General features: G+C 40.4%; 1 protein-coding gene across 1 annotated transcript in view; it reads right to left on the reverse strand.

Annotated features, from left to right (window-relative positions):
- The window catches only part of LOC106088443 (parathyroid hormone/parathyroid hormone-related peptide receptor), a 337,338-nt gene that overhangs the window by 129,671 nt on the left and 194,114 nt on the right, over positions 1-13,553 (reverse strand). The window contains 1 exon segment of the mRNA XM_059368475.1: positions 13,060-13,170. Coding sequence (XP_059224458.1) covers positions 13,060-13,170 — 111 coding nt within the window.

Here is a 13,553-nt window from a genome sequence, read left to right on the forward strand (position 1 = left end):
AGCAACCGTTTCGCTCTTCCACGGTGTTACATGAGCGTTCTTCGCCCACGTCCTTAAATAGGACTGCGTTGTCTCGAAAGGCTTCGGATTAACCAAGTTTATTGACGGCAGTCATCTGGCCTTCACTGCAAAATTGTCCCTTACTCCGCTGTGGCCCGTCCCCCAAACGATGCGGATCGTGCCATCCTCAGAGAAGTCGTTAATTTCCTTTTTACCCTCCACGACTGTTCGCGACCTTACCATCTTGGCTGCTATTGTCCTGATGGTCAGATTACTGTCCGTAAAGATGTTCACATTCGACATCCTCGCGTTAACACCACACCACCTCACGCATCCCGTGATCGCCCGGACCTCCGCCTGCAGGATCGCGTTATGGTCAGACAGTCTAAAACATATCTCAGTCCCTGGGTTCTCAATGTAGACCAGATGACAAGTCCAGTGTACCATTAATCCAAGGCAGTGCTGCTGGTAAAAGTGCCTCCCACTCAACCTTAAGTGCCGTCTCAAGTATCCGATCGAAAACCTCTTCCATGCCTTCTACTTTTCCTATCGGCGCCTCGATTATACTGGGATGGTCCGACCTGCTTCTATCTCCTATCCATTCTCCCATCGTCTTAAGTCTCATAGCCCCGTGGCTGCCTCACACTCAATATGTCTCCAGTGCCCTAGTGGGCGTGGTCCTCATTGCTCCGCCTATGCCAAGACCATGTTCTCTGATCCTATTGTATTTTCCTTTACACTTTTCCTCCATCGCAGTCCACCAAACTACTGAGGCATAAGTAAGTATTGATCTAATCACGCTCCTGTCCAATATATGTGAGCCTTCCCGGTACGCTTCTGAATGTGACACATCCAATTTCCTGTCCAAGATCACACCTAAGTATTTGAACTTGTCAGATATCGAAATCGTCCTTTTGAAGAAATAGGGTGCGTCAAAGTGGCCCACCCTCGTCTTTCTCGTGAAGAGGCAGACTTCAGTTTTCTCTGGGTTAACATTGAGACTAATGGGCCTAGTCCAATCTGCAAAACCCTTTCGGTCCTTCTGCATACCTGATTCGGATCCTTACTCATAGAAGTATAATAACATCATCTGGTTAGCAGACGGGTTCAAATCCGCCCTCAGTCAGCCACCGTAATAGTATATTTATGGTCGTCACCCATAGGAGTGGCCATAAAATTACCCTAGTGGCGTGCCTTGTGCTACCTGTATTTATGTCATGGGACCCAAAATATATCCGTCTGCTCCTTAGAATATGGTTTATCCAGTCCGCACAATATACAACGCCCCTCAATGTCAATGAATACAACCAATGTGAACGTCTTGGCATCGAATGGCATGGTATCCACAATAGGCATGGTATTCACAATACGTTCCATGGTTTTACCCGGCCGATACAGGATAACTATGATCACCACACAGGATGGAACTTTGAGCTCCGACTTGTGTGGTGCCCATCGTTATCACGGGAAGCTTAGCTGAAAGCTACCGGGCGCGACCACCGGTTGCGGGTGGTGGAAAGCTCCGTTTTTATGCGGAGTAGCTGCAAATGCGGCCGGGGGCAGTCAGCGATTTTCGAGAGGATAGTCTCAGTGAGGAGTCAGGTGGCACTGGCTCTAAATTAAAAACTGATTGCCAATGATACTCGAGATGACAAGGCGAGTTATTGGCGCCTTCAAATAACAAATGGCCAACTTCAGCGTATGTTCCCAGGTTAGGGGCGGCTGGAGGCGAGCGTCGGATCTTGAAGCAAAACCCATGCGGTTGGGGCGCTGGGCCAGTAACCCGTCTTGGGAAAAATATGAGAACTACTATGAGAAAAGGAAGGAATAGTAAAAACGGACCTTAGGGATCTTAGACCCAATGTCAGCATCTCGGTCTGTATGGCATTTGCATCTAAATATGGACCATATTCGGGTCGGATGACGGGAGGCTTAAAAATACTCATTGTTTCTAATCGGGAAATAGATGCTGCTTTAATGAGCTTGTAATCACGCTACACGCCTTCAAAGATTGAGATTTAAGACCCTTAAGATATATATATATATATATATATATATATATATATATATATATATATATATATATATATCCAAATATGACCCCGTCCAAGAACTTTACCCTCGTGTGGAAAAAAACGGATCTGTGTAAAATTTCTCTCAATTCTTGAATGCTGGCAGACACACGGACATCGTTAAATCGTCTTAGAATTTCAATCCTACAAAGTGTATATATGGTTGAACATATATACACTTTGTAGGATCGGAAATAGACATTTCGATGTGTTGCAAACGGAATGACTAAATGAATATACGCCCATGAGGTGATGGTGGGTAAATAAAGAAACTTTACATTTTGACAAAAAATCATATTGCCTTTAACAGAGTTTTCGATCCTCTAGTTTTGCTACTGGTCATTAATGGTGGCATTGACTGGGGCCAAATTCATTTTTCTGTCTACCTTTCGCCACAAGGGTTTCCAATTTGCCTTGTTACACTCGCACTTTGGATATCTGTTTCGGGCATTTTCTTTACTGCCCCTGACTAATTGCTTCATTTTCGTTGAAGTAACACTCTGGCGCACAATTCACTTATCTTGCTCTTAGATGTGAACAGAGTGTAACAAGGAAAAATTACATAAAAGAAACCATTGACGGTGATACCAAAAAGATACCACCGTCTGATAATTATATTTTATTTACCACCCTGCGGTGCCAAAGAAATTATAAGAAATCATGCAATATTTTTAACACCATTTTGATACAAATTATGACATATCGGCCACACTTATGTGTCACACTTATGGCGATACTTAAAAATCATTTTTATAAAGACCATAATTAAGTTGGATGCCAATTTGTATCCATAAAGTATGCGTCCATATTGCCACCTAAAGTTTGTATCTCTTATATATTCCCTAATTCAAATTCATGGTTGGCTTAAGGCATTAGTAGCCAGAGCTTGCTTTTATAGTTATTATATATGTAATTTACTTATAAATATAATTGTTAATAAATAAATTCATGGACCACTGGGCATATCATTGGAATTTGGTATACAAATTACAGTTCCAACGTGAACCCCTTGAGGCCAATTTGTTTGTCATGTAATACCCACAAAAACTGTATTCATTGTATCCTTCAAAAGATTACGATCAAAGAATGCGGTGTATATCCAAACTTTGGCCCGAACAAACGTAGACATCATTTTCCTCGGGTTGTCTTAAATTTTAGCAAAAGTTTCACAAGCACTTAAACGTACAATGCAACATACACGCATCTCATGAAATAAAGTTATCGCATAAATCACATAGAATGTAATGTGTTCACAATACACCTTACGTGTATCGATATCCTGCTCATAAATTTTGCTAAGCTGAAAATGTCCTTTTATGGTTGAGTTTATGTGTTAGGTAAAGCAACAAAAGTGACAGCAGACCATTTGAGACAATTTTGTCACAATTAGATTGGACAACAGAAACTAAACAAGTAAAAAGGTATTAAGTTCGGCCGGGCCGAACTTTGGATACCCGCTACCTCGGGTATATATGTAAACCATATTTCTTCACAATCCAGTGAAAATTGGATAACTTAAGCACCCAAGTTCGGAATGGACATTGAGTGGTCTAATATATATGTCACTATTCCGTTTTGTAGAACAAAATATTGGTCTTTTTGGCAGAAATATCCAATTATAAACCAATCTGAACCATATTAAGGTCAGATGTCGTGAGGCTCAGAAAAACTCACTGTTACAAATTTCAGCGAAATCGGGTAAAAAATAAAGCTTTTATGGGCTTCAGTCCCCTTATTGGCAGATCGGTTTAATGGCAGCTATATCTAAATATTGGGAGGTCTTAACCCTCACTGTTTCAAATTTCAGGGAAATCGGGTAATAAATAAAGCTTCAATTAGCTTCAAACCCTTTTATCGGGAGATCGGTCTATATGACAGCTATATCTAAATATAGTCCCATCTGAACTATATTTAGGTCAAATGTCGGAAGGCTTAAAGTAACCCACTGTTTTAAATTTCAGCGAAATCGGATAAAAAATAAAGCTTTTATGGCTTTCAAACCCTTTATCGGAGATCGGTCTATATACCAGCTATGCCTAAATACAATCCGATCTGAACTATTGGGTTGCCCAAAAAGTAATTGCGGATTTTTTAAAAGAAAGTAAATGCATTTTTAATAAATCTTAGAATGAACTTTAATCAAATATACCTTTTTTACACTTTTTTTTTCTAAAGCAAGCTAAAAGTAACAGCTGATAACTGACAGAAGAAAGAATGCAATTACAGAGTCACAAGCTGTGAAAAAATTTGTCAACGCCGACTATATGAAAAATCCGCAATTACTTTTTGGGCAACCCAATATATTTAGGTCAGATTTCGGGAGGCTTAAAACAACCCACTGTTTCAAGTTTCAGCGAAATCGGGAAATAAATAAAGCTTTTATGGTCTTCAGATCCCTTATCGGGAGATCGGTCTATATGGTAGCTATATCAAAATTTAGTCCGATCTAAACCATTTTTGGGTCACATTGAACTATATTTCCGTCAGATGTCGAAAGGCTTAAAATAATCCACTGCTTTAAATTTCAGTGAAATCGGGTGATAAATACAGATTTTATGGCTTTCAGACCCCTTATCGGGAGATCGGTCTATGTGACAGCTGTATCTAAATATAGTCCGATCTGTATCATATTTGGGTGGGATATTAGGAAACTGCGCACTATTCCAAATTTCAGCGAAATCGGATAAAAAATAAAGCTTTTATGGCTTTCAGACCCTTTACCGTAGATCGGTCTATATATGCCAGCTATGATAAAATACATTCCGATCTGAACTATATTTAGGTCAGATTTCGGGAGGCTTAAAATAACCCACTGTTTTAAATTTCAGCGAAATCGGGTAATAAATAAAGCTTTTATGGGCATCAGATCCTTTATCGGGAGATCGGTCTATATGGCACCTATATCTAAATATGGACCGATCTAATCCATATTTAGGTCGGAAGTCGGGAGGCTTAAAATAACCCACTGTTTTAAATTTCAGTGAAATCGGGAAATAAATAAAGCCTTTTATGATCTTCAGACCCTTTATCATGAGGTCGGTCTATATGGTAGTTATATCAAAATATGGTCCGATCTGAACCATATTTGAGTCAGTTGTCGGGAAGCCTTAAACTACTCACAGTTTCGGTAATATCGGATGAAAAATAAAGTTTTTATGGGCATTAGACGCTTGATCGGAAAATCGGTCTATATAACAGCTATATCGAAAAGTGGTCCGATTTGGCCCGTTCAAGAACTTAACCAGCGCGCATCAAAAAGACGTCTCTGTGCCACATCTCTGCTCAATATCTCAATTTTTAAGGCTCTAGAGTGATTAAAACAGACGGACGAACAGGCACTTGGACATCGTTAAATCGTCTAATAATTTTACGACGATCCGGAATATATATTCTTTATGGGGTCTCAGACGAATATTTCAAGTAGTTGCAAACAGAATGACGAAATTAGTATACCCCCATCCTATGGTGTAGGGTATAAAAACACTAAAATCAGATTAGTTTACTTGTGTGTATGACATATAGGTACTTGGAAATGGAACAGGAAATGCTTGTTGAATTAAGTTTTTTAATGTGGCCAAAAACAATCGACTAAAGGCAGTCATCTAATATTCTCCGAATGAATTTGTTCATGCTTTAAAGTTGGCCTTCTTTAATCTCTAACGAGAAGATTAAAATATAAAGGGGAGCTAAAACCAAGTGTTGTCACCAATTCAAATGACCACTTTTTCTTTGTGGGAAAATATATTTTTTAAATTCAAATCCAAGAATGTTTGGTTATAATCAACACCCGAATCCATCAACTTTTGCTTGCGAATGTAATCTGCTGGAATTTTGGTACGTTCGCTTACAATGACTTTCCTCAGCGCATCCATACTGTAATATTTGTATACCCTCCACCATAGTATGGGCCTGAACTAACATACTCGTTCCGTTTGTAATACCTTGAAATATTGGTGCATAACCCTATAAAGTATATACATTCTTGCCATCACATTCGTTCTAGCCATGTCCGTTCGGCTGTCCGTCCACTTGTCGAAAGCACGCTACCTCACGCTAAATCAAGCCGATCGAAACTTTGCATAAATACTTGTTATGGTCACTTTGTCAGTTGTGACTGTATATGGGCTAAGTCGCCTAATGTTGAGATACAGATCTTGTATAAACCGATCACTCGATTATACATCTTGAGGCTCTAGAAGTCACACTTATTCTCCCATTTAACTGAAATATTCAATGTGGCGTTTTTTTTTTCTGAATTTCCAGTGAAGTAGCAGATCTATAGGCCAGGACTCAAAATGGACCCCGAAGATCCAACAGCTGCGGTGGTGACATCAGATCGTAAAATGTTGTCCGCCCCCCCTACTGGTGTGTCTTGGCACCTGTAGTCGGGAGTAATGGTTCAAGCGTACAGATAGACAGATAACCCAGAGGGATGCGGAGTTCATCATAAGCGTTTAAGTAAAGGTTGTATTTCCGATTCAGATTCAGACAGCAACAGTGTCAATAAAACAGTCATCGCAGCCGAATCGTGAGATCAGGACAGCGAGACAATGAGACCATCTTCTCAATAAAAGGATGACTAGAATAAGCAGACCCTTTACCGTAGATCGGTCTATATATGCCAGCTATGATAAAATACATTCCGATCTGAACTATATTTAGGTCAGATTTCGGGAGGCTTAAAATAACCCACTGTTTTAAATTTCAGCGAAATCGGGTAATAAATAAAGCTTTTATGGGCATCAGATCCTTTATCGGGAGATCGGTCTATATGGCACCTATATCTAAATATGGACCGATCTAATCCATATTTAGGTCGGAAGTCGGGAGGCTTAAAATAACCCACTGTTTTAAATTTCAGTGAAATCGGGAAATAAATAAAGCCTTTTATGATCTTCAGACCCTTTATCATGAGGTCGGTCTATATGGTAGTTATATCAAAATATGGTCCGATCTGAACCATATTTGAGTCAGTTGTCGGGAAGCCTTAAACTACTCACAGTTTCGGTAATATCGGATGAAAAATAAAGTTTTTATGGGCATTAGACGCTTGATCGGAAAATCGGTCTATATAACAGCTATATCGAAAAGTGGTCCGATTTGGCCCGTTCAAGAACTTAACCAGCGCGCATCAAAAAGACGTCTCTGTGCCACATCTCTGCTCAATATCTCAATTTTTAAGGCTCTAGAGTGATTAAAACAGACGGACGAACAGGCACTTGGACATCGTTAAATCGTCTAATAATTTTACGACGATCCGGAATATATATTCTTTATGGGGTCTCAGACGAATATTTCAAGTAGTTGCAAACAGAATGACGAAATTAGTATACCCCCATCCTATGGTGTAGGGAATAAAAACACTAAAATCAGATTAGTTTACTTGTGTGTATGACATATAGGTACTTGGAAATGGAACAGGAAATGCTTGTTGAATTAAGTTTTTTAATGTGGCCAAAAACAATCGACTAAAGGCAGTCATCTAATATTCTCCGAATGAATTTGTTCATGCTTTAAAGTTGGCCTTCTTTAATCTCTAACGAGAAGATTAAAATATAAAGGGGAGCTAAAACCAAGTGTTGTCACCAATTCAAATGACCACTTTTTCTTTGTGGGAAAATATATTTTTTAAATTCAAATCCAAGAATGTTTGGTTATAATCAACACCCGAATCCATCAACTTTTGCTTGCGAATGTAATCTGCTGGAATTTTGGTACGTTCGCTTACAATGACTTTCCTCAGCGCATCCATACTGTAATATTTGTATACCCTCCACCATAGTATGGGCCTGAACTAACATACTCGTTCCGTTTGTAATACCTTGAAATATTGGTGCATAACCCTATAAAGTATATACATTCTTGCCATCACATTCGTTCTAGCCATGTCCGTTCGGCTGTCCGTCCACTTGTCGAAAGCACGCTACCTCACGCTAAATCAAGCCGATCGAAACTTTGCATAAATACTTGTTATGGTCACTTTGTCAGTTGTGACTGTATATGGGCTAAGTCGCCTAATGTTGAGATTCAGATCTTGTATAAACCGATCACTCGATTATACATCTTGAGGCTCTAGAAGTCACACTTATTCTCCCATTTAACTGAAATATTCAATGTGGCGTTTTTTTTTTCTGAATTTCCAGTGAAGTAGCAGATCTATAGGCCAGGACTCAAAATGGACCCCGAAGATCCAACAGCTGCGGTGGTGACATCAGATCGTAAAATGTTGTCCGCCCCCCCTACTGGTGTGTCTTGGCACCTGTAGTCGGGAGTAATGGTTCAAGCGTACAGATAGACAGATAACCCAGAGGGATGCGGAGTTCATCATAAGCGTTTAAGTAAAGGTTGTATTTCCGATTCAGATTCAGACAGCAACAGTGTCAATAAAACAGTCATCGCAGCCGAATCGTGAGATCAGGACAGCGAGACAATGAGACCATCTTCTCAATAAAAGGATGACTAGAATAAGCAGAGATCCTTATATAAAAGCATCAGGCAGAAGATTCAATACAACCTAACGAAAAGGAAGCCGGCGATGGAAACATAACCGACTTTTTTAAGATTGAAAAGACTGGGATAAGCAAAGATTCTAATATTGGAACATCAGGCAGTGGGCAAGAAGCCGATTTACCAGAAGACCAATGATTGAGCTCATCCAGATAAACCTTCACCGTAGCGAGACTCGTACACACGCTCTGATAGAGAAAATCAAAAAGGCAATCATATTGCCTTAATTCAGGAGCCATGAACGAAACAAAGTTTCTGGACTGAGCCATATCAACTATCGATTAATCTATGCTAACAGGGAAACTTGGTCGAGAAGCTGCATTATTTGTCGAAAGAATTTGAGTTAGCTCATCTCCCTAGAGTTGTCAATGTCCGATGCAACAGTGCTGAGACAGGAGACGGTACCTGGCATCATAATTGTCTTTAGACTCTCCGACACCGCCAACCACATCAGAGCTGCAACGACTAGAGAGGAAGGCAAAATAAACAGGTGAGATGCGAACTCTCACCACATATCTAGGGGAAGTTCCAATATTAATAGGCAAAGACAATCCCTGGCAGAATTTTTTAATACTAACGACCTAGTAACACTCAGTATTGGTAACACAGCTCTCTTTAATAGGATAAGGGAGGAGGTTTTAGATAATTTAGATTGTCCAAACATAGAAAAGAGAGGTGGCACTGGCTCTTAACAAAATACTGAGTGCCAATGATACTCGAGATAACGACCCATGAAAACGAAAAAGGACCATGATTTGCGGATCTGCACCTGGAATGTCCGCACTCTTTATAGAAAAGGTGCAGTATACGCGCTGGCCGATGTATTAGAGAAGTACAAGGCAGATATTACCGCCTTACAGGAAATACGATGGACTGGGAATGGCGTCACTACAACACCAAACAATGACGAACTATACTACAGCTGCCATTACACGAGGCATGAATTTGGCTGTGGATTTGTGGTTAGTCGGAGACTGAGACACCTTGTCTCCACCTTTACTCCGGTGGATAAGAGGCTATCCATAATCCGCATAAAAGCCAAATTCTTCAACATCAGGCTTTGTTGTGCCCATGCCCCGACGGAAGACAAAGACGAGCAGATCAAGGATATTTTCACGAGCGCCTAGAGAGAGAATAGGACCGCTGCCTCGCTCATGATATTAAAATCGTTCTGGGAGATTTTAATGCGAAGATAGGGAAAGAAGACACTTTTGGTCCAACAGTCGGAAAGTTTAGCCTCCATGAGATAACGTCCAGTAATGGGTTGAGGCTGATAGATTTCGCCGCGGAAAAAAAATATGGTAGTTAGTAGCACCAGATTTCAACAACAAAATATTCACAAAGCCAATATTCACATCGCGTGACAGCGATCAAAACAGGAGAAACCAAATTGATCACGTTGTGATACATGGAAGGCATTCATCCAGCGCGTTAGATGTACGATCATTCCGTGGAGCGAATATAGATTCGGATCATTACCTTGTTGCAACAAACGTTCGTACCCGTTTGAACATGGCGGGGAAAGTACGCTCTGACACTGCACGAAAGCTGGACATTGAAAAGCTGCAAACACCACAAATGGCAGCCTCATACTCCACTCGACTGACCCAACTGTTTGATGAAAGCACTCCTTGTTCCGATGATATAATGGCGCAGTGGGAAACTATTGCCCACTCCATGGAAAATGTCGCGAAATCCGTACTTGGGTACCGGAAGCCTCCTCCAAGAAACCCATGGTACGACCAAGTGTGTCGAGATGCTACTGAAGCTAAGAATGCGGCATATACAGCAGCCCTGCAATCAGTAGCAGCGTGCCAGATGAAGGAGAGGTATCGGGAAAAAAGGAAAGAGGAGAAAAGTCTATTCCGCAGAAAGAAAAAGGAAATGGAAAGACGTGAGTGCAAGCGAATTGAGATGTACAGGAGTCAGAATGAAGTCCGGAAATTCTACCAAAGAATTAAACATCAAACCGATGACTTTGGTGCAGGCACATCCTCCTGCAGAGACAAAGAAGAAAATCTGGTAACTGACACAGACAACATGCTGAGGATATGGACAGAACATTTTACCCAACTGCTAGTGTCCGATGTTGGCGGCGAAGAGGATGCCGCAGAACCAATCCCTGATGATGGTATAGAATGTTTACCTCCTAGTCAGAATGAGGTCTAAGTAGCAGTGACCCGACTAAAGAACAACAAGGCAGCAGGAGCCGATGGATTACCCCCGAACTATTTAAGGCCGGAGGCGGCACGCTGATAAGGCGTATGCATCAGCTTTTCTGCGCAATCTGGCTAGAAGAACGCATACCCGATGATTGGAACCTCAGCATACTATGTCCGGTACACAAGAAAGGAGACAAGACGGAATGTGCCAACTACAGAGGAATAGGTCTCCTCCTCATCGCATACCAGATACTCTCGAGCGTACTGTGTGAAAGATTAAAACATAAAGTCAATGCGATAATTGGGCCCTACCAATGCGGCTTTAGACCTGGTAAATCCACCCTGGACCAGATATTCACACTGCGCCAAATCCTGGAAAAGACCCGAGAAGGACAAATCAACACCTACCATCTCTTTGTTGACTACAAAGCCGCCTTCGATAATGCTTTACGTTCAAAGGTATTTCAAGTCATGTCTGAGTTTGGTATCCCTGCAAAATAATAAGACTCTGCAGGATGACACTTGCTGATACGCGTTCCTCAGTAAGAATAGGAAAGAATCTGTCCGAACCATTTAATACCAAACGATGTTTCAGACAAGGAGACAGCCTATCGTGTGATCTCTTTAATATCCTGCTGGAGAAGATTATACGAGATGCAGATGTAAATGGATATGGCACACTAATCACAAGAGAACACATGCTACTCGTCTATGCCGACAACATCGATATCACAGGTCGGTCACCGGAAGTAGTAAATGTAGCCTTTGAAAGAATCGAAAGAGAGTCAGTGAAAATGGGTCTGGCAGTAAATAGAAATAAGACGAAATGGAGGGTTTCAACTCCCAAAAAGCCTTGCACAACCTAGCAGATAAAGAAAATGGAGAAAGTTGGGAACCACAACTTTGAGACAGTCAGTAACTTTATCTACCCCGTCACCGCCATAACCGAAACGAATGACACCAGTTTTGAGATTAAGCGAAGAATAATACTGGCAAACAGATGATACTTTGGACTAAGTAAGCAGTTAAGAAACAAGGCCACCTCTCGGCAGACGAAGATTCCTCGCCCAGTCCTTTGACATGTAATGCTGCAAAACTGCAAACCAGCCTATTACTGAAAGGAAGTAAGAAGGAGGCCAGTATAGCTTTCAGTATCATAACGGTACACACGGGTCGCTAACCGACACCGGCAATTAGGTGGGGAAAATAAAGGGTAATGGAAACCGATTTTTTTTTTGTGAGCAACACGGAATTTCTGACTTCGATTTTTTTTTCGAGATTACTTTTTAGTATTCAGAGCACAGAACAATCCGATAACTGGCTTAGGTGTACGTCCATAGTGGCATGTGGCAGATTAATATACGCACCTTTTTTTCAACCTTAACCTACGAGGGTTGCCTTTCATATTTCGGGATTGGACACACCTTGTTTTGCAATCTGCCAACTGATAGCTCTATCCTAAAGCACATGAGGCACATATTACAAGAGAACGTTTTGACATACGAGCGCTATTTGTGTTGATTACAATAACTTAAATGTTTCATCTAGTCCAAAAAATTTTATTAAATCGTGAACATTTTAGTGCGATCATTTTTTATAACTTTTAATATTTGGCGAAGAAGCTCCATCAAGGATCAGGACCGATTCTCGTCAAGGTCTTATAGGCGAGCAAGCTCGTTTCGATCTATACGACTGATGGCCGTGCGAGCGTGATTGCCATTGGTTATTTAAAGGTCCCAATATCTCGCCTTGTCGTATCGAGCATCATAGGCACTCATTATATAAGCAAGAGCTGATGCCAAGAGACTCTCCACTAGATACTGTTGATTGCCTGCGAACAGAAGTATTCCACTTTCCACAACCTGGGGACATGCATGGTAGTTACCAGCTTAGCTTCTCGTGATAATGAAGAACACCACACAGATTAGAGCTCAAAGTTCCAGCCTGTGTTATGCTCATAGTTATCCCATGCAGGGGTCCATAGTTCGATCATCATGTATTATTGTTTAATAAAAACTGCCACCCAATTTTGTTATAATTATGGATTCTTTACTGATTTTAGCTCGTTGGAAAATATCCTAAACTCTGCGGAATTGAGTTTGCGCCTTATGTACTTACTTTTAGCGTTATCTTGATGTCAAAATAATTCTATGCTAACATGATATGCCATAATTGTGTTAAACAAAAACTAGAAGCAAATAAAGTTGCCCTAAAAAAGTTATTTATTTAGGCAAAATGTTTTTTCCGAGAAATTTAATAAAGCGAATAAATTTCAAATAATAAAAAAAACATGTTTTGTTATTTTGTTTTTCACTTACTTAATGGATCAAATCCTGTTATAAAATCCGGGCAGCGTTCATATGCAGATTTACCCGCAGGAGTATCAGGCCAACAAAGCCAACCATCAAAAGTGCCAGGACAATAAGTGCCTAGTGGTCATGGAATGGAGCCGATAAACAAAAGACCATGAAAATGAAAAAATTAAAAATAATTAAAAGTATTAGTATTAGTGTAGAGAATACATTTCTGTAAGAATTAAAAACAAATAAAAAGGCATCAAGTTCGACCGGGCTGAACTTCGGATACCCACTACCTCGGGTATATATGTAAACCCCCTTTGGTCACAATCCGGTGAAATTTGGATAGCTTATGCACCCGAATTCGACACGGACATTGAGTGGTCTAATAAATATAAGTCACTGTTCAATTTTGTATGGTTTGCCCAAAAAGTAATTGCGGATTTTTTAAAAGAAGGTAAATGCATTTTTAATAAAACTTTAAATGAACTTTAATCAAATATACTTTTTTTAGT

The sequence above is a fragment of the Stomoxys calcitrans genome, chromosome 5 (assembly GCF_963082655.1).
Source record: "Stomoxys calcitrans chromosome 5, idStoCalc2.1, whole genome shotgun sequence".
In the NCBI taxonomy this organism is placed as follows: Eukaryota; Metazoa; Arthropoda; class Insecta; order Diptera; family Muscidae; genus Stomoxys; species Stomoxys calcitrans.